Source organism: Aythya marila (assembly GCF_965140915.1).
Source record: "Aythya marila genome assembly, chromosome: 10".
NCBI lineage: Eukaryota > Metazoa > Chordata > Aves > Anseriformes > Anatidae > Aythya > Aythya marila.
In genome coordinates, this window is record NC_139051.1 from 7,106,123 (window position 1) to 7,130,020 (window position 23,898).

General features: G+C 49.8%; 1 protein-coding gene across 3 annotated transcripts in view; it reads left to right on the plus strand.

Moving 5' to 3' along the window:
- PRICKLE2 (prickle planar cell polarity protein 2) overlaps window positions 1–23,898 on the plus strand; it is a 98,086-nt gene that overhangs the window by 52,886 nt on the left and 21,302 nt on the right. For 2 of the 3 annotated variants that reach the window (XM_082768602.1, XM_082768603.1), the window contains one exon: window positions 15,637–15,820. In XM_082768602.1, coding sequence (XP_082624728.1) covers window positions 15,637–15,820 — 184 coding nt within the window. Of the gene's footprint in view, window positions 1–6,794; window positions 7,086–15,636; window positions 15,821–23,898 lie in introns of those variants that run through there. The other variant, XM_082768604.1, reaches the window with a different exon arrangement.

The following is a 23,898-nucleotide window of genomic DNA, read 5'->3' on the forward strand; positions in this document are numbered from 1 at the left end:
AGATGACAGCTTAGAAAAGGGGGGGATTGGGGTTTCCAGCTGCGCGCTCTCGCGGGCTTGGCCGTGGCTGCCTTTGATGAGGGCTGTGATTGATCCCGCGCCGCCAGCGCCAGCCTGACCTTTCTGTGATGGGCTGAGCAGCTCTAATGGTCTTGATGGGGCTGGCGATTTGTGTATTGTGCTTGATGTACGAGGCTTGACGTGGCATTGAGGAACGGGGCTGGGAGATGACTGACAGGCCTTTTCTGCTAAGGATGCCGAGGCACGGGCTGTTTCCAGTGATTTCTTTCAGCGTTGTTGCTGAATTATCTCGTAGCGGAGAAGTTTTGCCATTAAGTACCTTCCTGTACATAGCATCTAAGCAGTTAAAGAAGATAATGAAGTAACTTGCAGGCTGGAAGGCTTATCGCAAAAAAGACTGCTCAAATTTTACACTTAATTAATATCTAGTGAATTGTTTTTACCCTGACTTTAATGCTCAGGCTCCTTAGGCAGATAAAACAATGGAATAGGTTGAACCCGAGACTTTTTGTAACTGAGCTGTATAAAATTTTGAATCTTTGAGTTCTTGCAGGCAACACTAAAACCTTTTAATTTCAGTGAGTCAAGCTCTGTATAAATCACACCCTGGTTGGCATATCTCATGGGTGCTTGTGGCAAGAGTAATGAATTTCATGGTTTGTTATGAGCTACTAAAACCAATACAAACACTCAAAACCCGTTGTAATCTCAGCGTATCATTTGAGGAAACAATTTATTCCTGAGTGTGAGCAAATGTCAAGCCACGATAACAAATTGTTGTTCCTAATTAAAACAAAGGGAAGGATAGCAAACAACTATTGTCATTTGCATCCCGTGCCAGCCTGCCTCAGGGACACGTGGGCTCCATCCAGCCTTCCTACCAGGGCAGGCAGGCTGTAAGCCTTGCAGTATCCCAAAAGGTATTGACCTGCCCCGTGCACTCCAGGCAGGGTGCATGAGGGTTATGGTCCAGAATGGGCTGGGGTCAGTGAAATTAAGTTGAGCTGCCAGTATTTTAATTATTCTTTTTTTTTTAATTTAATGTCAGGGTAGGAAATCAAAAGCCATTTTGGCACCTCTTTTCCCATTGAGCATTAAAGAGGCTGTTCATTACCCGACATGAGGACCCACCTCGTTCCTGACCACAGGCAATCTCCCTGCATTTGCAGATACACTTGGAAATGTAAAAGACTCGCAGGCATCATGAAAGCCCATTTATGTTTGTGACAAACACACGTTCTCCTCCCAGACGTGTGATATGTTACAGGAGCAGGAGATGAATCTAAAATGTGCTGGCGTTACCTTGCTGCATTTAATGCAGCTGGGGACCAAGCAAATCTTTTCTCTTAGCTAGCCAAGAGAGCAAGCACTCCTATCTGGCCGTGTCAGAGCAGAAACACAACTAGCTTAAACCACTGGTTGTTTTGGGGCAGTTTGGCCAACGCATGCTGCCCGGGGCAAGGGGCAGTGCCAAAATCCAGCTGCCAGCCAGGGAAGGCTGGCACGGTTGGGGTCTGGTGGGTACAAACCCTGCTCGTGTTGCTTGGGCAGGGCCCTGGGCTGGCTCAAGACTCACTGCTGAGCACGGAGATGGTTGAACGTGCAAGGAAAGGAAAACACTGCGATAATGGGGTTTTGGGGGGAGCGGGCGGAGGCAGAGCCTTCTCATGCATGATGCTGAGGGAGCGCTGTGAGCAAAGACATGAAACCCTCAGGGCACAACTGCTGACCCAAAACACCTTATCAGACAGGTTTGAAGCAAAAATAAATAAATAAAAAATCATCTGCAATGACAGCGACCCTGGCAGTGTCAGGTAGAGAGAAGGGCTGCAGCAAGGGAGCCCTGAGCTGCTGCTGAGGTACGTGGTAGCGCGGGGTTATCCTGTACACACATCTTCTCTTTTTTGTAAATGGAAAATTAATTTGTGGAACCGATCAAAGGTTTAGATCTTTGGAAAATGCACCACAAGATAAGCTGAAGATTTATGGATTTCCTTCGTAGCATATTTTCACTGAGTGCTTTATTGTTTGTGGAAAGGCCCCAAGAAAAATATTTAATTAAAAAATAGTGCTTTGAGTTGATTTAGCTTAAGTTTCGATGCAGTGCTCTAATGAGGTTTTTGTAGACATTATTAAGGGACACTATTAAAAAGCCTTCAGATGAGAATGCTGTCAGGCTGGCAAAGGGGAAGAAACAAAACATGAGCATGCAGATTGTTGTTCACATTCTGTTACAAATTTGATTTTAACATACAAAAGTAAAAAACGTAGTAGTGCAGAGTTCAAGCCAGAGGCTATGAAAAGCCTTTTTGTTGTTAAGCTGTGTAAAGCTTCTTGCATTAAGGTGATTAAAAAAAAAAAAGAGGGGGGTGGAATACGGCGATGGATGGAAACCCAGCCTGCAGCTCTGGTACCGGGGCGCGCTGTCGGCGTGTGTGCACCCAGGCTGTGTGCTCGCTGGGCTGTGTGTGCACAGTGCCAGGTCCTCCCACCTTTCACCACCTGAAATTGCAGGTTTGTGTGGTCCAGGGGTGCCAGGGCACGTGGGCTGCATGTGCAGGGTGAGGGTCGGGTCTGTCTCGCTGGCTGAATTAGCAAGGAGCACCAATAGCTGTCTGAAATCGTCTGTGGTGCTTACAGGCTCTACCTCCCCTTCTGTGTCGTCTGCTGCCGGGCTCGATACGGTTCTAAAAGCTAAATTCCTCCTTGCAGACTGACAGCACGGATCCTTACCCGTGTGTCTGCCAAAAATAAGTGAAGCGCAGCAGCAGGAACAGCAGGAGGAACGTGTCTGTCTCGCGCATGGCAGCAGCCACGTGAAGGTACGAACGGCAGTCCTGGGGAAGAGCCGAGCAGGCTGGGGTTTGGGATTAACGCTCTGCATGGGGTGCTAGTTCCTTTGCCTCTAGCCCGTTTTTGCTCAGAGTTTTTTTGGAGATGAGGCATCCGCAGTTCTGGCACTGAGAGGTATCCAGTGTTTGCAGAGCTTCTTGCTCTGCTGCCCTGTGGCCTTGGGTGTGAGGTCCCAACAGTGTCCCTGCTCGTGCCCCAGATGTCCCCAGCCCCAGGCAAGGTGCTGGGATTGCGCGGAGCACAGCCCGTCCTGGCATCGGAGCCAGCACTGGCTGGGAGAGCAGAGATTGCTGTGCAAATTACAGGGCGAGTGTGGGAACGGAGGGGAAAAAGAACACCGTGCATATCCAGTTCTGCATTTCTGTGGGTAGAAAGAGGTGGGAAAATAAGCTGTTGTTGTGCACAAAGCCAGGCTTGGCGAAGGGGAACTGCTGACCTGCTGTGTCTCCGTCCCTGAGCAGCCCAGAAGCGCAGGGGGTGACAGCCTTTGTCCCACAGGCAGCTTTCAGGGATGGCAGAAGCTGGAGCCTGCACAGCATCCTATGGTAGCACGTCCCTGACAAGCAGAAGATGTTCACTAAATAATTCAGAAAGGCAACTTGACCTGACATCCATCAGGTTTAGCAGCCGGTGACCTTGAGGGTGCCAGGCTGCTGTGGCTGCACGTGGCCGTGCCTTGTAGCTCGCTGTGATCACAAACAGCATCACGTGGAGCCTGGCGGCTGATCGATACGCCAAGGTGATAAAGAAGACAGCACTTGAAAGATGCGAGCTCTTTTACAGCGACTTTTCATACCAGCTGTAGGGTTGAGTTTGTGCAAATGTCAGAAAGTTTAAAGCTTGGGTCTTTGCCTTTAAAACCTGGAGCAAAAGGCAGAAAGAAGTGGCTGTGGTTATGAGCAGAGCTGGCCATCACATACTTCTGAACCTGAGCATGGCTTCCTGCTCTGATGCAATTGCTTTTCTATTTCAGTAGCTCAGGCTTTACCTCGGGTTGTTCAGAGTATTCGCTTCCCTGCGGGTAGTTGTCAGCATCCATCCCTGTAATGATGCAAGTCCTTCATGTGACCTTCAGAAATACACTCCGCCGGCTCAGTCCTCACCTTGCTGCTTAATGAAACACCCATTTCACCTGCGTAATGTGCGGCATCCATCAAGAAATACTGCGTGCCTTCTGGAGTTATTCCAACACATGACCTTTTCACAGGCGCTGAGTAGGTAGCAGTAATACGGAGCAATTGCCAACGCGCTGGCAGCTCTCAGAGCAGGAAGGCTCATTTCCACTTTCCAAAGACAGTTGTGTATCCACAAGTGGCATCTTCTAATCTGATTTCTTGTCCCAGAATAGCCCGTTCATTGGATTTTGGGGATATTTAGGCCTGTGAGTATCACAGCAGGAAGTCTGCCAGGAACTGATTAGGCTCGCTGTTCGGAGACACCGCGCTCTCGCTCGTAGCCATGCAGCTGAGATGCTGTAAGCAGTGGCGTGGCTGATCCTTTACATCAGCTCATGATTCTCACCCGCCTTTCATCTCAGTGCATCAACTTAAAAGCCTGCAGCTTCTTTGTGAATCAACTTACACTTAAAAGTTTGCAGTTTCTGCTGAGATCCCTTCCTTTGGGATGACCCAGTTGGCCAAGACAGCCAAGCAAAATGTGCTGCAGGACTCAGCTCTGCTGTAGGACACCCAGTTGGGTGCCTGGGGCTCGCACCTCCATCTCGCTGCCCTCGGGGCTGTGCCAGGCTGATTCTGGGGTGTCCAAGCTACTGCAGAGCAAGTGGCACGGAGCACGTGTATGAGAAGTGGGCTCAGAGCTCGCACCCTGCTGGAGGGGCTTCTGCTCGAGTGGCACTCAGTGCACTAATTGACGCCTTGCTCCCGAGTGTTTATAGCTCGGGGCCTTCGCTCCTCAGAAGTTAATGCAGATAAAGGCAGGCGTTTTACTCATGTATTCAGTGAAAATTAGCACCTACAGGACCTGTCATGTTGAGTGGTGCGCGTTCTTTGTGCTAGCCGCAGCCCCTATTACTGCTGTGTGCTTTTAACAACGTATTTCCAGGGAAGGCTGTTACAGTAAACACGGGTAATTTCTGCTCTGCAGAGTTTCTGCTCTACATTATCATTTTACAAGCAGCCTTCTTTATTTGCTTTTGCCCCGTTCGGTTTTGTCTCACTTCCTTTGTATTTTAATTAACATGTTCTGAAGTTCAGAGGAAAATACGTCATCCTGGGGCCTTGGCATGCTCAGCAGACAGAGGTGAGCTGACAGCCTGCTTGCAATGCCGGTGAAAGCTGGAGGGGACGAAATGTGCCAGCTTAGGAGGCTGGAGGGCAGTGGGGGCTTTCTTCCTGCAAGTGTGGTTGGAGGGGATCTTCCTCGGCATTGCTCAGCAGAGGTGGTGGTGATGCTGCTGCCACCAGGGGAAGCTTTGACCCGGCTGGGCACAGGAACAGATTCAGGGATCAGCTCCTGCACTTGCTGCTTCTGATTCAGAAAGAGAGGGGAGTAAGAAAGTGTTAATTAATTAATTAATGGCCACGAATATTGCCCTTCGTCTAATGTGGTGCCTGAGCCAGGTGAGGGCTCTGCACTTCCCCTGTCTGTCTGTCTGTCCTGTGCCTTGTGCTGTGCCGGGTGAGTTGGGCGGCGCTGCGCTGGGTGTCCCAGCTGAAGGGCTCGCCCTGCGTACTTGGAGCATAATGCTCTGTAATGAAACCTAATTTATGACCTTAATAATGATAATTTAAGGCATTTTTAGGCTGGAGGAAGACTCGCAGCTGTAGTTTCTGCACCCGTCTGTGTTCTGTAAACACGGTTAGCATTGCCAAAAGCGAGGGCTCGCAGAGCTGGAGCTAGGCCCTGGAAGTGAGTAGCATGCTGTGGAAACAATACACATTGGGAACGTTTTATTTGCCTCTTTTATCATCCCAAAACCCGGAAATGAGGTTTTCAAATTTCACTCTGCAAACACCACAGGTTCGTTTGCGACCTTATTCCCAAGCAACGAGCTGAGAGCTCCCAGCAGCGGAGCTCCATCCCTCCGTGCCTTTGCTTTTCCCCCACGGGGCACGAGGCTTCAGCATCCCCTCTGGGGCAGCTGCTCCCAGGGGCTGCAGCGCCTGCCCGAGGCGCTCAGAAAAGGTGTGAACGGGGCATCTCTGGGGGCTGTAGCAGAGAAAACGCATTAAAATATGCGGCAGCCGAAGCGCCACACTAATAACTCACGTTTCCCAGAATGTTTAGCCCTGCTGGTGCGCAAACAGGCTGCGTCTGAAAAACCAGTGGGGAATCGTAGCGAGTGACTGCAGAAAATAATTAAGAGGGCACTGAAAGCCAGGAGAAAAATGATCCGTTGCTCAGAGCCAGCAGATCATTGCTGTAATAGCCCGCTTACCTATGAAGCTGTGCCTTAAGTTTGACAGCAAGTTGCGATTGGGTCAGCATCAAATGAGAGGATGGTTGGGGAAGGATAATTAGCATCTTCACACCATTCAATTTGGGCGGCTGGTGCGGAGCCAACTCTTTGAAAGGCGCACATGCGAGCCAGAGGGAAGGATTTGCTCTCCCTTTCCCAAAGCAGCCCGCAGGGCTTATTGATTTATAGGTGCAGGCTGATTGCCATGTAAATCGATGCGAGGGTGGCCGTGGCGTGGCGGCGCACGGTCCGGATGCGGTGCCTTTGGCTGGCTGACATCATTGCTCATTAGCATGCAGCAGAGGAGAGCAATGCAACAGCAGAGCCCCGCGCCGCTCCCGCAGTTCTTCTCGGCGGGCTGCATCTCTGCTCCTTAGTGCCCGGCGCTCGCAGAGCGAGTTGGACATCCCAGCGCCACTGCCAAGGGTCACCGAGGGGAAGGCAGCTCCGGGGGCTGCTGGATTCAGCTGGTTGGGAGCAGAGAGAGAGGCACCCCCCAGGAGCTGCGATTTGAGTGAGGCGATGGAAGCGAAAGCTTGATGTGTGGGGCAGGAGCAGCGTGGTTTTCCACGGGTGATTTTCCCCCCTGCTACACCACGTTGAGCACGAGCCTGCTCTGAGTGCTCCAAGCAGAGCCCTGCTGCCTGCCTCGCCGTCGCCCCGGCCGGGCTGTTGTGCTGTTCTGTGAGCATCCAGGATGCTTTATTGCACTGCGGCGCTCGCGGCGTGCCGGGGAGCAGCTCGCCAGCCCAAAGTGAGCTGTCACAACTAACACGGTCGTCGGCGGGGACAGGTAAGAGGCTGCCTTTTTGCAACAGCTTCGGAGTCATCGTGTGTTTTTGGGAGGAATGGAAAGCAGAAGGGAGGAGGGATGAGCGCTGTTCTGTGCATGCACGTAGCTGCCTGATAACTTTGCTCCACGCACTGTTAGTTGGTGGCGACCTTTAGAGGGGCTGTGGGTTTTTTTCAGCCCTTGCTGTTCTCATTGTTTATGGATGTAAAAGGTTAATGGTTAAATTGCACCACTGCAGCCACAGGAAGTCAGCAGCGGTGATGCCACTCAAACAGATTTTTCATTTTAAAAATAATCAGAAAGGCTCAGCTGGCTTTAAATAAGTATTAAAAAAATCCTCATCTCTCAGTGCTAATTTTATTGCTTTGGCAAGCGCAGCCTCAGGAAGCCTGGGTTCTCTGGGCATTTTCTGAGCAGGCTGTGTGCAGACTGGTATTGTGGATGATGACATTACTGGTCAGATGTTTATTGTGCTGGGTTTGGATTCCTGAGAACAGACAGTTTTGAAGTAATAATACGTCCTTCCTTTCAATGCCAGAATGCCTAAGTATAAACCAAGCTAGAACTGAAACCTGGAGGCTGTGTATTTCGATGCAATCTTCTAAAGTCAAATCTTTCTTTTTTTTTTTCTATTCCTTGGAGGAACATTTTAAGCAGATGTGACACAGACGTGACCTGTGACCATGGAAAGATTTTAATCCAGTTACTCTTTGTTTTGTAGTCATGATTCCTTGGTTAAACAGTGATTGAATCTGTTCGAGCTGTTGAGGATTAGCACTGGGCAGAATAATGCCAAAATAATTATTCGCACCAGATGCAGTGTCATCCTTTCAGTTTTAGCTCCCTCATCTTGTAACTTATCTGATTTATTTTTATTCCACTATTTTCTCACCTGCTGCGGGAGCACTCAAACATCTCACATCGATGCCTTGTGTTTATAAGGGTGCCGGCTTGAGCCCGTGATAAAGATTTGTCAAGTAAAACTATCTGCAGCTAACCAGGTTGTGTTTTCCTTTGCATTTTAATCTTCTCCTGCCGCTTGTTTCACACCAGGCGGATGGAGCTGAACAAAACAACCCAGCCTCCTGCACTCGCTGGTGGCAGCCCGGCTTGGGGTGAGCCGGCACACACACACACAGCAGCCTGCCAGCGATTGCTTGCACAACTGGGTCAGCACTGCCTCTCTTGGGGGACGCTGTCTAAGCCTCAGCTATTGAAATAATTACAATTTCGAGCGTAGCTTATCCCGCGTCTGAGCATTTTGCCTATCAGTCAGGTTTTTTCCTCTAGGACACGCAGCCTAGGATGTGCTGAAATTGAAAGGGGTTCGCTGCTCCCCTGGTTTCTGCTTGTCATGCTGCAAATGGGAGTGGGTGAGGTCCCTTTAGCCAGCACAGACAGCCCGGGGCACGTCGCAGCTCCTGCTCCAGTCTCGCTGCTGGCCAGGGACCACTGGAGGAGATAGAACTGGTGGGTGAAGGGAGAGGGACGGGGAGATAAATCCTGCTCATGGAGGGACTGGTGTTACGCAGACAGGACTGTGAGGATCTGCATGGTGAGCAGAGCCGGGCTGCTCCCTGGCTTGTGGAGAGCTGGTTTTGGATCCAGAGGTAGAGGCTGTGTCTTGCTAGAACCTGAGGTTGAAGGCAGTTTTCTTCCTTCAGGTAAGCAGTGGAAAGAAACCCGTTGAGATGCAGCTCTGTGTCTCGTTGGACTGCAAAGCTGCTGAACGATGTAATTAAAAATCCAACAAGATAACCCGTGGTGTAGGCAGTGCTGGGCAGCTGGGCAGGGAGCAATGCTGAGCAAAGCCCAGCATGAGGGCTCGGTCCCTGCCAGGCAGAGCTGAGCTCTGGGGCTGGGCTTGTCCTGCCACAGGGGACACCAAACCCCTCCGGGTGTCCCCAGCCCGCTTCCTGGGGCTCCCTTCCCAAAATCATGAGATTGTCTTAAGGATTGGTTCCCTACCAGCTTTGGGGTCGTTACTGAGCCTATTGTGCTCTCTGACTTGGAAACTAACGCCTTGCATTTCATCTCCGTGACTGGGAAAAAATAGGCGGTTGTTTTCATTTCTGTATTCTAAGAGCTGGACCTTTAAGGGGGAAAAAAAAAAAACAACAAACAGATATGTTGAGATGTGAGCCTGAGCTGGCAGGCTGCCTCCGTCGTTTAGGATGTGTCAGAGCAGCCTGTTGGACACCTTCCCTCCTGCTGGCCTGCCTGGCCAGGGATGGGGCTCACATCTTGCTCTTCTCTCCCTTGCTTGGTCTGCAGCTCGCACCAGCTAGCAGGGAGCCCACCCCTGTGTAACCTGTGTTACGGGGAAAAAAAAGTGCTGCATCCTCTGCAAAATATCTTGAAAACTCCAGACTTCATCTGAGGTCTGCCACGTTATCTATACTCCTTAATTTTAATCATCTTTGTGTTGGATCTGTTGTGGTCAGTGGCGGGGCTGCAGCTCAGGGGAGCAGCCTGGATCAGGATCAGGAGTGTGCTCAGCACCCTGGGGCCCTCGCCCAGCTCAGGAGGGGACTGGTGTTACTGGAGAGAGCTGGAACACCTCTGGGCTCCACGACCCACCCACAAAGCACCCCAGCTCCTCTGGCTGGGTGTAGCCACAAGGTGGCACCTGAGCATGGGCAGGTTGGTGTGTTTTGATCCGTCCGGTGGTGCTGCTGAGAGCTCTGGCCACGTCTTTGGATGCAGTCCTGCTACCCTGCCTGTCTAGGAATGCACAAAGAGAGCCCAGATTGGGGATTTGATGGTGGTGGTTTTATTTTCTTCCACCAGTACGTTGTGTATTGTTTTGCCCCAATTTCTTGGTCTCATCGTGGAGGTGCCCAGCTTTGTGTGTTGCTGGCTCTTGTCTACCATGTGGCACTGAAGGTGACAGACACCAAAACCGGAGCCTGCTATGGGCCATGCCCCAGGGGAACAGGATTTGGGGGCAGCAGGGGGGACCCACACGCAGATGCTCCACCTGCTTCTGCAACTCACCCTGAAGGCAGACCAAGTGGAAAACCATCCTAGGCTGGTTTTGCTCAGATTTTGTTGAAATTGGCAATACTGGGGGTAGTTCTTTTTCCTTCTTAATTAAGCAACAGCAAATCCTGCAATGGTAAAGGATTTTTACCAAGTCTTAAAAGTAAAATTAGTCTCCAGCCTGAAACCGAGCATGGACAACGCTCAGCCAGGAGGGGAGAATTTTTCCAGGAGTGGAAATGGGGTTTGTCATAAAAGTTTCAACACCAGCCCGAGTGCCTTAGCAATTGCTGCTGTTGGCACCACAAAGGTTGGAGGGAAATAAAATAAAGCAATGTGCTGCAAGCCTTTCTGGAGGTGTTCAGCCTGTGCATGCTTGGCTGTCAGCACTGAGATCAGGAGGAGCTGCAGCTCTAGGAGTAGTTTGGTTCCTGGATTATTTCTCCCTTCCTTGGCTTTGTGGCATTACTGTGCTACCTGCTCTCTTGCTGCTGCCTTATGGTGATCTCTTAAGCCAACTGCTTGATCCAAGCATCCAGGGTCAACCGAGCTGTACTTAGAGGCCACCAAGGGCACCTTGTCCTCAGACTTTGGATTGCTGCTACTGTAAACGCGTGTGGCTAATTAACAACCCCATTAGCCTGGTGCACCCCAGTTTTGCAGATAAAAGCTTTTTTTAAGCTTCCTTTTCAACCCAGGTCTCACAAAGTCTTTGCAATTCATTCCTGCTGATAGCTGTGTTTGGTTTTCCTGGCTGAAGTGGGTCTAGAAGAGTGTGAAGTGGCAGAAACGTTTTGTCCAGAGAGATGCCACTTCGTAGCTGAGTTCTGTGGGCACTGGGTGTCTCTGGGCAGCTGCCCGGGGTCATGTGTAATGTAAATATGGTGTGCGAGGAGTTGGAGGAGGATGCAGAGCTTCAGCTCCAACGTGGGGTGCCAGTCAGTGACTCTCCTTTTAGCCTGCCGTGGTGAATTCGTGGGCAGAGCTCTGCTGCCGTGCCTCAGCTTCCCCATCTGTAAAACAGGAGAGCACTGCCCTTACTGGAGGAGAGGTGCAGGAGTGAAGGGCTACGTTCGTTTTTCAGTCAGGACAAATGTCTGCCTTGCCTGTGGGATCTGGAGAGATGGGTCTGTGTAGCTGGAGCTCTCTCAGGGTGGGAGGATGCCTCATTAGCTCTCAAATGAAGGGAGGAGATAACAGGCAGAGACATTAAGAAGCCCTTGTTAAGAGGCTCAGGGGTCACATGAGCTGCCCCAAATCCACAGCCTCTCCCTTTTCCTATGAAGCATTGTGGTTTAGTGACATACAACTGGCCGAAAGGGCTGATTGCAATCAGAATGATGGCTCAATCCTGGAAAAAAAAAAAAAAAAACAACAACAAAAAAACTCTGCACCACGATGCAAGGGAATTGTCCCATTATTTTTCAGACCTCACATCCGAGCTGAGCAGAGGATTGCTTTTTGAGGGATTCCCAATCTTGGATGCTAATGTGCTCACAAATGCATGCAAATCCTTCATGACAGCGGAGCACAGGCGTCTCGTGGCCTGGCTGCGGACAAGGCTCTGTTCCTCACATCGCTCCCTGGTACAACCCATTTATTTCCATCATAGAAGAAACGAGTGAGGAACAGAGATAAGCGGTGCGGGTAGATGATAGGAGCTGTTTGCCGAGCTCCTTCTTTGTCCAGGAAGAATGTTAACATTTCTTCCACGGCTTTAAACTGTCCTAAACTGAGCACGGATTGCTTTGGTGCCATTTGCTGCGTTATTGGCTGACTGCTGTGTGTAACGAGAGAGATCCTTGTCCCAGAGACCTTGCTGGTCAGTTGGACTCGTGTTGAACCTCATGGATGTGCACCTAGGTTGGAAGCATGCTTCTGCATCCCAAGCAAGAGAGACTTTACAGCCAGATTCTCTCCACTTGATCTCTTTGGCCCCGTTTCCTTTACATTCCCCTTTTTGTGTCTGTTTTTGGCTGTAGAAAGAGGGCTCAGCTGAGGGCTGGTGGACGCAGTGTGTGCCAGCAGTGGGTGGGGAGGTAACGGGACAGGCTGGAGCCTCCCCGGTGCCAGGAGCACCACACCAAGCAGCCATCGCAAAATCAAACGTGTCCACCTTGTAACCTCACCCGTTGAATTGCTGACCCTGAGCAGAACAAATTTTTCAATCTGTTCTCAAGCCGCCGCTGCTTCGTGCCATGTGCAGTCAATTCAAGGCGGGCCTCTCTCCAGCTACATCTGAAACCAGGAAATGTCATTTTCTCCCAGTTTTCTCCCCTCCCAGCCCGGCTGCAGGGCTGTCCCACGCACAGCTCCACGCGGAGCAGACGTGCCAGGATGCTCCACAGCCTGTGCCTCCCTCAGCACAGTCCCTCTCCTCTTTGCTCTCGGTTGGCAGCTCCTGGATTTGCTCTCCATGCCTGAGGTTGGCAGTGCTGTCAGCTCTCCCTGCTTTGTTAGGAAACAGAGCATCACTGGCCTTTTCTTTGCTAGTTCTCAGCTCTGGAGTCAGGTGAGGTTCTGGGATGCTCCCAGCTTCCAGTAACAGCACCAAAATCTCCGCATCTCTGTTACTCTGGGTCAGGACTTCCCCAAGAGGGGCTTGCAGATCCTTTCTGCTTTCTCAGGGGCTAGCACGAGCCACCCCAGCGTGGCTGAGAGCAAGGCAGAAGGGCTCAGGAATGAAGATAGGATTTCCAGGGAGCGACTGGCCTGATTTCATTCTTGCTTTCAAAAAAAAACACCACCCAACCAACAGAAAGCAGCCGCCTGCTCTCACCCCCAGCAGCATAGGGCTCCTTGGCTGATGCTACGAGCCGAGCTGGGGAGCAGCAGCCGTTCCAGACAAGGTGGTGGTGTTCAGCTGAGGCTGGTGGCTGGCCAAGTCGAGGGTTTGTCCCTGTGCAGGACGTGCAGCTCGGCACCCTGTATAAGGAAAGGCATGCAGCATGCCGGGGCAGCGCTGAGCAGCTCCGGGCTCGGACGCTCATCCTGTGGCCACAGTAATGCCTAATGTGATAGAGGGAGCTGCAGGACGGGCTGGTGACCCCATGTGTCCCCAAAACCCATCAGCTCAGCACCAGGGCATCAGCAGCACCAGCATCTTATTGCTCTGGTCACTATTCACATGATTGGGCACCGGCGTTATCTCGCTTAACGCCCTCCTGCTTTGAGTTGTGGTTGGGGATATTGCTTTTGCAGTTTCATCTCACGTTTGAAATGTACATTTTTATATTAAGTTTTCGCTATGGGGAATTATTTTTAATTATAGGGAGCTGGAAGATGATCAAGTAAAGTTGAATAAGTGAGACCTATGTGAAGAAGTCATGGAAACCATATCATAGGAGTAGAAAGATACTCTTAGGATGCTGAGTATTGTTCCCATGAAACAGCATATCCTAACATAAAGAAAATACTTGTAATTAAAACTGTTAATCTTCTGTTTTTAACGAGGGGAAAGGAGGAGTACTGAACATCTCCAGGGCAAGATCTTGAAGTTTGTACGGTTCGCCCAGGGAGGCTGCAGAAACCCCATGCCTGGAGATGCTCAATTTTTAACAGTGCAAAGTTTTTATGAAGCCCGTTGTCCCGGCCTGGGGACATCACAAGGGGCTCCATGTGTCCTTCTCATCCTTGGCTCTCCTGATCCTTCCGTGGCTGCTGGCACGTAGCACATCCCAGCGGCAGCGGGGCAGAGGCTGCCTGCGCTCAGCCTCCCTCCCCATGCCGTTTTCTCCACCCTGCCACCTGATACCACAATTTCTCTCATTAGCTCTCCAAGCACACGCTGCTGGGCTGTCTCCTTTTGAAGCCCATGATTGATGTCCTGAAAATTAAATTTGGCAAAAGAGCCCTAAACTCCGTTAGGATAACTGCCCAAGTCGCAAACCCCGAATGTGAGGCTCTGGAGCTATTAATTATTTTTAACATCTTGTTGCATATCGAGCTGCTGCTAATCGTGTTGTGAAATGAGATGGAAACAGCTAAGGAACCGGCAGCTTTGCTGTGGCAGAGAGCCTTTCCACAGTAGCTGATTAATTAAAGTATTCGCATGAAATTGTGCCTTGATTATTTTTGAAGGTAACGGCCGGAGGCGATGCCGAGACGCTCTGGCTGGACGCAAACCAGACACTCGGGGTGCGTTTGGGGCTGTGTGTACGTTAGATCTGATGAAAGGCAGGAAATGGGAAAATCTGGCAAATCTCCCTGGCTTGACTGAACGGAGCCTCTTGACTTTTGCTAGAGTGCATTTTTTGTGCTGTAATGGCCAAGTGGAAATTTAGACTCAAAGCTGGATCGGAGCACTGGTATGCTTTGCTGGCCTTTGCACGGTGGTTAAAGAGAAGGAAAGGTGTTTGAAAATGAAAGCCCCTGATGTTTAACTGTTCCTGCCCTCCAATTTTATTTGGAGGGCAGAGAAATTACAGCGTTATAGTAGAGAGAGCTTCAGTGGTCGCAGTAACTTTTCTCCTGCTTTTTGTCTGTTACCTTATTTCTGAAATGTGGGCCTGATTCCCCCTTCTGCTGCCCACGTGAAGTGGCACCCAATTCCTCAGAAGCGTTTGATTAGCTCAAATTAATTCAGAACCCTGCGCGGTTACTTTAAAATAGATAACATTGACCCACATTGTGGAAGAGCATTGTATTTTCAGAAATAGAAAGCAATTTATCAGCACTCTAACCCCCATTTGGGGGCATGGGGAGTGTTTTCAGGCTGCTTTGTCCTTCGCTATCACCCCTGGTGAATGGCTGGGGTGTTCTAGCAGCAGAGCAGCTGGATACTTGGGTCCATGCCCATGAAAAAATCTCCTCTGGACCACCAGCTGCAGGAATACACACTTAAAAGAAACGTTAAGTGCTGGTAGTTGCACTGAGTTAAGCTAATGTGTGTTAAATGGCAACCTTTTGGTTGCTCTCTCTGTACTTCTTATTATAATAAATTATATTATAGCATTGCACGTGTCTTGGGCAGTGAGCAAGCTGACATGCCGCTGAGCTGAGGCGTGTGCCATCGAGCTGGGCCGTTAGCATCCCGCTGGCGTGCGACTGCAGCTTGTGTCGCCTCCCTTAATTTAATTTAGCTGTATATGTTCAGACTATAATCAATTTTTATGCTACTTTAATAAGCAAATTTATGCTATCAGCATGCTAAAAGGACTTGTCATTCACAGCTTCCCAGTCAATCCACCATTTTATGCATTAGCCAAGAGCTTGGCTGTCCTAATTTTGGTAAGTGCTCCGCAATTACCGGCCGGTCCATGCCAGGCAGTCGCGTGGCCCCTGGAAATGCTCTCTTCAGAGCAGCAGAGGGACGAGCAATTACATAGCCCCAAATGTCTGACAGCCTGACTCAGCTGAATTGCCAAGTGTTGTTATAGCAAATACGGACTTTTTATTTCCTGCGTGCAAGAGGGACAAATGCTTTGTTAGAAAATGCCTGAGCATAAAAAAAAAAGTGGCTGAGCTCAGTAGCTGCAGGCCAGCGGCTGGCAGGGATCTCGGCTGTTTCCCGTTTGCAGTGCAGCTCACCAGGGGAACTCTTCTTTTTTTCTCTCTCTTCCCCTTGCAGGAAGATTTGCCTTCACTGTAAGTGCTCCCAGGAAGAGCACATCGTGACAGTTATGCCTTTGGAGATGGAGAAGACCGTCACCAAGCTCATGTTCGACTTCCAGAGGAATTCCACCTCGGACGACGACTCGGGCTGTGCCCTGGAGGAGTATGCGTGGGTGCCCCCCGGCCTGAAACCTGAGCAGGTAACCATAATGCTGAGATGCCAGAATATATTGTGGGAATCTGCTCTTTGGAAGTAATTGCCCTGATTTTTTAGGGGAGTGAGCACTTGCTGACTACGATTCTGCTTCTGCATGTGCTGTAGAAACTTTCTGATGCAGGTCTGGTCTGAACGCATAAATGTAGTGACGTCAGGATGCAGTCCTCAGGGGACTTGGGTTTTTTGTGTCTGTAGGCGTAACTGGCAACTGAGAGGGGGGAAACAAAATACTTTCAGGATGGATTTTGTTGTGGTTGTGGAAAGGAACAGGTACAGACAGGCATATTGCTGTTTCATGGGGAAGAAGTGGTGGGATGCCAGCGTGCCTGGGGCAGCTGGCACACGTTTCTGCTCTCCTGGGCCACCGTGCCCCTGCAGTAAGCCCAGCACAGACGGACAAAGCCAGCAGGTCACTCTAAAAATGGGCAAGAAGTTTCACTTATGGGAAATAACCTCTCTAATGAAGTTCAAGTATCTCTGTGTAGGAATTTAACAGGACGGATTAGACCTCAGCATGCTGTCTGCGTGGAAAGTGCATTGATTTCTGCTCCGTGCAGCTTACACGATTCGTTTAGTTTTTATGCTGATCTTTTACATGTTCAACTCAGAACTTAATTTGCAGTGGGGACTACAAAATGAGCTTAGCCTTGATAATTGCTATGGCAATCATTTTAAACCATGTAAGGAGGCTGGGAGAGGGTGGAAGGCTTTCATTCTTATTGTTACAGTTACTGTCTTTAAATCCCGTGTTTTCCTGAGATTTATTCAAAGGGCTTAGGCATTTCCTGAAATATTTTGGCACCACCCATAGGCTGTAAATATTATCTGTCTGATTAGAGAAAATCCAGTTGTTTAGGTTTCTTTTTTTTTCCCCCTCTTGTCTTTACAAGCCTGGCTTAGTGCTTGCTTTCAGCCCCGCAGCACCATTTGGTGCCAACCAGCCGTGACAGGCAGTAGCCTTGTCTTCTGTCCCCTTCCCTGTGGTGGAGGCTCCCTGGGAGCCTCCCAGGAGTTGTCAGGTTGGGTGTATAGCCAGGTTCAGATGGTCGTGGAGGAGCTCTGCCTGTCCCTCAGGCTGAAGGGACACGAACCAGGTGGGTTTCAGAAGTCTCCTTGCAGGACCATACCCAAGCTGGAGCCTCCTGCTCTCCGCATGGCCCTGGGCCCAGTGGCTTCTGGAGCCCATGCTGTCCTGTGTCACTCTATCTTTGGGTAGAAATACAGTTATTTAGCAACAGGCAACTCCTGACCCCGTAGACATGTTGTCTGATGATTGCAGCGTGCCATGGACAGCAATTGAGACCCATCTCCAGCACAGTGGTGATATATGCCAGTAGATGTGGATGCTTCTTTGATCCCTGAGGTGATATTTAAGAAATTATTTCCCCTCAGGGAGTCTGGGATGCTCAGGAGAAACAAAAGTCCATTAGTTCTCGCAGTAGATGACTAGTACTGAGTAGTACTGACGTCTGATGCGTTACCCAGGTTAATGTATTTTTAGGTTCTTCCAGCACCTGTTTCTTTCAGAGGTCACTGTGCTCCTCAATACAAACACGAGCTTTCTAACTACGCTTCTCTATCTGTGTTGCTGGGTCTTTCAGCAGATTTACCACTTCAGGCCTCTCTCTAATCACCATGGAGATAGATGAAGAGCAGCCATAAGCAGAGCCTAAGACAGGCACTGAAATCCTTCCAGCATAGCTCATCCACCAGCCCTTTGGGGATCTTGCCTCTAAGGAAACAAAAGGTTTGGCTATGGAAGAGCCACAAAGGGTCAAGCATTGTCCTTGCGTGGAGAGGAGCACCCTGAGCTTCTCCTGTAGGAAATGGTAATGGTGCTGGCATGGTGAGCAGCACCTGAGCTTCTCCTGTAGGTAGTGGTGGTGGTGCTAACATGGCGAGCAGCACCCTGAGCTTCTCCTGTAGATAACAGTGGTGCTGGAGGTGCCCCGGGGCGCTGGGGGGGTTGGCCTCCTGCACAGCCCAGCTCAGTGCGGTGAGCAGGAACCTCTGCAGTGACTTGCTGGAGCTGTACAAGGCTGCAGACAGACATGTGGCTTTCTGCTCGATGAGTCAAGCGTGCGTACGTGATGCAAAGCCTCTCGAAGGCTGGTGTCTGAAGCCTGCAGCTGCCGTCAAGCAGCTGGTGGTGGGCCCGGCTGCAGGATGGGGACATTGCTGTCAGGCTGGGGTGAAAATGCACATTTGCAGGCAATGAATTTTTCTCTACCTTCCATTGCCTCTCTTTCGTATCTCTCTGACATGAAACAGATGAAATGAAACAACTTTTTCTGCAATATTCTACTTTATTAAAATCTCCACGCAGCATATGAGCTGGGGAGGTAAGTAGTCCCCTGAAAGACTAATGCAGTTTTCTTATTATACTTGGACGACAGCCTTCCTACCTCGCTGTTCATGGGAGACAGTGTTCACGTCTCACTCAGCGCAGCAATTTACAGGGTTTCAGTGGGGGAAGTTGGCCAACGAATATGACATCGTTTTTTGGCAGTTTCAGTGGGTCATTTAAGAATTTGGAGAGTCCCTTCTATCTGTAGCTTAAAATATTTATTAGATATAATCAGAAGGGGAATCAACCCAAGCATGCAGGTCTCACTGGATTCCTGGACAGTAATTTAGGAGTGATCAGCTGATCCATGGTACATGCCAGCTGTGTGAAAATCGTGTTGATTACTTAATGCCCATTACTGAACAGAAAAAAAAGCATTGGTCAAGTCAGATCCAGCTGTTGCATTGAAGAGCAGAGCTGCAAGTTATCCCTTTTATTATAGCTGATCAGCCTGCAGGACTACAGAGTGCTTTACACAACAGTTATTATATATTTCTACAGAGTGCTTTACACAACAGTTATTATATATTTCTAAGAATGTTTGTAACAAAGATAGTGATATAAAAATGTTAAAATACAACTGCATAAGGTATGGTAAAAATTAATCTGGAAAATGGGCTAAAATTTATGAAACCTATGCTCAGGAAAGAAATTTAAACTGGAAGGAGATTGGAAATGTTATTGTGTTGTGGAGCCCAGAAGTGCTTGGTTTGCTCAGCCTCCCCAGTCGAAAGGCTTCTATCACTCCCTATGTATTACAGGAGGAAGAGCAGTTATTCAAGCTAAAACTTTGGCACACAAACATAGATATAAACTGGCTCTGAATGCATTCAGGCAGGAAATTGGAAGAGGTTTCAAACCATCAGAGGTGTTAGGCTCAGCGGCAACCTGCCAACAGGGAAGGCGGAGGGTAAAAACCCAAGAGTGAGCTCCATAAATTACAATGTGTTCAGAAAATGTGGTTTCTTGCAATAGCAGTTGGCTACCCAGGGTGGCCGGGAGGTTGCTGTGAGCTCTCATCCCACCTGCATCAGGACCCCGATGAAAAATTGTTTCGTGGTAGAGGAGGGAGCTCTCTTCTGGAAGACGCTGATGCAGATGGGAGAAATACGGCTGTACAAAGGGAGAAACAGAAGCTCGGGGTTTGAAGAAATTCTTCTTTTTGCCTGCCTGCAGTTCTCTGGTCAGATAAAGCGTGAAAGTCTTGAAATTGGCAGCCAGCAATAGAAACCCATCCCAGTGACCCCAAGATGGGCCTGGCTGTGAGGCCTGCGAGGGCGGCTGCAGGAGCCGGCGTGTCTGCTGGGGCTGGTGGCCCATGAGCTGGGCCTTCCTCGCGCTGACACCCAGTCTGGGGCAGATGCTTGAAAATAAACACTTCTCTGATGTGTTTTTCACATTTTGTAGGCAAGGCATGCACAACTACATGTGAATGCACAGCCCTGAATTCCTCGGGCCTGTGGTTTGGAGAAATCCAAAGAGGTTATAACGTGCCAACTTGAATTTCTGGATACAAGGGATTTTTGAGGATTTCTGCCTTTATTGTGTCTCCGTAATAGGAGCAGCTGGCTACGGGCACAGATTTCAAATGGAACAAAAGATGTGCCTTGCCTTAGCTGCGGTGTGGCTTCCCATATGGCTCCAACACGCCAACGTTCAAGACCCTCATATGTGCCATAAGAACTTAATTCCCTCTTGCTGACAGCACGGTTTGTCGAATCAAATTCCTTCAAAGTTAAGAAAATCTCATCTGTGCTAATATTAGCAGCATTATGATTCAGGGGGCCATTTTCTTCTAAGGCAGCCACCGGGAGATAGGATCTCGAGAGCTTCGCAGTGTGGTGTGAGGCTGTAGGTGTCACGGGAATTTATTCGGGGGCTAATGTACGTGTTGATTCCTGTTCTGGAGCTTTTGCAAGGTCTATAGCACATACCTGAGTTACAAAACCTCCAAGCTCTATGAGTTGCTGTTCATGTTGCTAGTGAGTAAGCAGCGGAGACAAACCTGTAGTGGATACGCATTTACACCGTACCTAAAAATACCAAGTTTTACCACCTCAGTGGTAAAAGAAAGACTTTTACCACCTCACTGGTAAAAGACAGACAGTTATCTGGGCCATTATCTCTGGGGAACATGTGCCTCACTTGTGCCCATGTATCATGATCAAGTGCATTTTACCTTCTCGCCCTTTCTTGTCCTGGAGCTTTATTCCAGCATACAATTACAGCTTGTACTTGCTACAGCATTATTCTAGCATGCTATCCCTCAACTTAAAAATAAAAGAGCATTTTAAGTAGCATACCCAGAAGAATTATCAGCTACAATCAATGCAGCAGATGATCCTAATAGCTGCTGGTGTTCCAAGGGACTCTGGTGTGAGAGCAGGGCTGCTGGTCAGTGTGTAGCAGCCAAAAGACCACCATCAAAAGCTTTTGAAAGCACTGCTTCTGACTGTTTAATCCAATTTCCATTTTTGCTTAGAAAAAGGAAAATCATGGCATGCGCTTTCACAAGTCTCAAACTTGTGGATGTATGTCCTTGATTCAAATGTTCTTCTTTAATGCCAGCAGGAAGCAATGTCTCTGCAGGATCTTTTATAGAGCAAGAACTGCTCCAAAAGGCTGACAGAAATTGATGTCATTCTCAACAAGAAACCAAGGAACAGCAACACTCAAACGGATCCGCTGCCATTAGCCGTGGGAGAGAAGCGCACGGAGAGCTGCAAAGTATGCCAGAACAAACAGAATTTATGGGAATTGTTTCTCTTTGTTCTCTGCCTTTGTCCCTATGACTCTGGAGTGGGTTTGCAAGAGCAAACCCGTGGCGGCAGGCACAGGGACAGCACGGCGGGATGCTGGGCTGCCTGGCACTGCGGATGGTCTTTGCTGTCAGCACACAGGCACGATCATGGATTTGGGGAGTGATAAAGATCTTCTCCCACCTGAGGCTTTTGTGTGCTTTTCCCAACACCTCTCTTCATTTGTGGTGCTTATGAGCTGCCAGCACAATTTCCAGTCCTGGAGACACAGGCCTATACACTCTCCCTGGGGGTTCCTCAGTTATAAGAGGCAATGGATAGTTTTAAATAATAAGCATACAGAGATTCCTTTTAATGGTTTGCATCCCAACAGCAGTTCCCTGTTTGCAGAGTAGGTTGCTTGTGGGCACAGGAGGATGGAGAGCAGCCTTTCTGCCCCGGTCATCCCATGGGGTGTTCGGCTGACCCGGGACGTGCCTGGCTGCATCCCCACAACAGCCCCAACCGCCTGCAGTGCTCCCTTTTCACTTTGTTTTGGAGCACCCGGCCTCACTGTGAGGATTGTTTTGCTCCCAGGAATAAATAAGTGCTTTGTATCCTGATGGCCACAGAAAAGGAGGATGTGCCAGGTTTGGGCCAAGCAGAACCTGTTTCCTAGCTGTACACGTCTGTGATCTGTAGAGCTCTTTTGTGAGGGCTGTTTGCAAGCACTTGAAAAATTTTGCAGATGCTTTCAGAGTTATTTATGTGTGGCTTGTTTGTGTTTTTTGTTTTTTTTTTCATCTTGTTTTTCCATGGCAGGCCAGCAGGGATGGTAGAAATATCGAAGACATCAGCTTCGTTCCTTTGTAGCTTTCAGGTTCTCAATGTAAAAGATCATTTAATGTCTCAGTGCTGTTAAAAACCCACACTCCGCAGGAGAGAGCGGGCAGGCGGCACAGCCCCGCTCGCTCAGGCCAGCACGGGCTTGTTGGAGCCGCCTGCTGCTTTCTCCCCACTTCACTGGAGTTCATCACATCTCCCCCAATCTCCCACGGCCCTGCTCACCCCATTGGGGTCACCTTTTGGAGAAAACATCCAGGCTCTCCGTTGCACTCAGGCTGCTGCATCCTGCCCTCGCAGGGCTGGTTTTGTCAGCGCCAGGCGGGACAGCCCTGCTGGCTGTGCCAGAGCTGTTGTGGCTCAGCAACTCAGCACCTCTACGGAGCATGCCAGGACACCTCGTGCTCCTTTGTGGTCCATCCAGCGGTACAGTCACACCGAACAGCCCTGCTGGGTGGGTGCTCGGGGTAGGGCTGTTGTAAGAGAGGTGTGTTCTTGTTGGTGGCTGTGGTGGTTGCATCCTAAGCGTGCGCTGCCGAGGGGCTGTGCCCAGTGCTGCTTCCCAGCAATTCACAGCATAAAAAAAATGTGATCCCCTTCCTGCCCCCCCTTTAATTCATTATTAAAAAGATCCTTTGTCGATGGCTTAGATTCACAGGTTGCTTGCAAAGTTTTCCTTCCTGGAGAAGGTGCAGTGGGGTTTGCTCATAAGGTGCTTGGGCGTGTTCTGTCTTTGGCGAGGAGCCTGTGGGACCGCCGGCAGGAGCCACAGCCATGTCTGTGTTTAGCAGGGCCAGGGTAGGTTTCTAAACTGTAAAAGTTAAACTGGAAACACACCCCAAACCTAGGAAGGCTGCAGAACACAAAGGCATTTGTAAACTAATGTAATTACTTTCCTCAATGCCTTTGAATAAAGTTGGCTCCACTTTAAAGACTTTTCCCTACCCTCGTTTTACGTTATGTTCTTTCCTTTCTCCTGGTTTCTGTCTTGCCCTCCCCTTCTTTTAGCTTGAAGGAGCTGTTAACTTCCAAAATGTGTATCCGCGTTTGTTAGCCATGCCTTCGTTAAAACACAGGGTGCTTAGGTAATTTCTTTCATCTTTAAAGATGAAGATAACACCCTGGGATGGGGAGGGTGGGTGGGAAGGTGAGCGACTAATGTGCCCAGACTCTCACGGCATGGGGCATGTCCCAGTGCTCATGGGACAACCAAGACCTCCCTGCAGCAGGAGGGGGCTCACCCTGCACCCTGCCACCGCATCCTCATGGCATCTGGGGCCCCCGACCCACTCTGAAGTCTTATTTTGACTTGGCCTGATGGTTTCCAGACTCCTCCAGGGTTTCTCCCATCCAGATGTGAGCAGAGGGGTGAGCGAGGAAGCCTAGGAGGAAATCTAGCAGGGCCCCTCACGTGGTTTGTGTGTTTTAATGCTGCTTGTGAGGATAATCGTGGACAAAATAGGCCTGTTGCAAGGGGAAATAGCAGGAAGTCGAGCTGCTGCGCTGTACAGCGCAAGTATTTAATAATAAAGCAGTTGGATACCACACGACTTAAAAGGGATATGTTATCCATCCTGAGTCATCACCCCGTGCTGTTGTCCTTATCTGGGTGCAGCTCATGTTGCAGAGCCCCCGGGGTCAGTGAAGAGCCATCCGCTGATTCCTGGGGGGTCTGGATGGGGCCCTCTGCCTGTGGGGACTCCGAGGGTCTGTGTGTGTGCTCTGAACCGGCACCGATGGAGCAGCAGTAACTTTCATGGAAAACACCGACCTTTGGTACAAAAGCAAAGTGCAGATGGAGCAGTTTTAGTTTTCCAGTGAGTTAACATTTTCTACAGGCCTTTCTCTCTGAAAAGCCGGATTTATCTGAAAATCCCCCTTTTCCTTTATTTTTCCCTATTCTTGAGCATCACAACCGGGCTGTGCCAGCCCAACCCCTGGCTGCTCGATCCAGGACCATGGCAACTTGTGGCCCTGTCCCATGGATCAGGGACATCCCAGGAAGCAATAAATGAGAGGTTTTGTTGGCAGGACCCTGGATTGTCACCCAGCATCTGCACCAGCCACGTGCCCGCAGCCCCGGCCAGCAGCCGCAGGGCTTGTTTGCCATCCATGGCCCCAGGACCAGCAGCC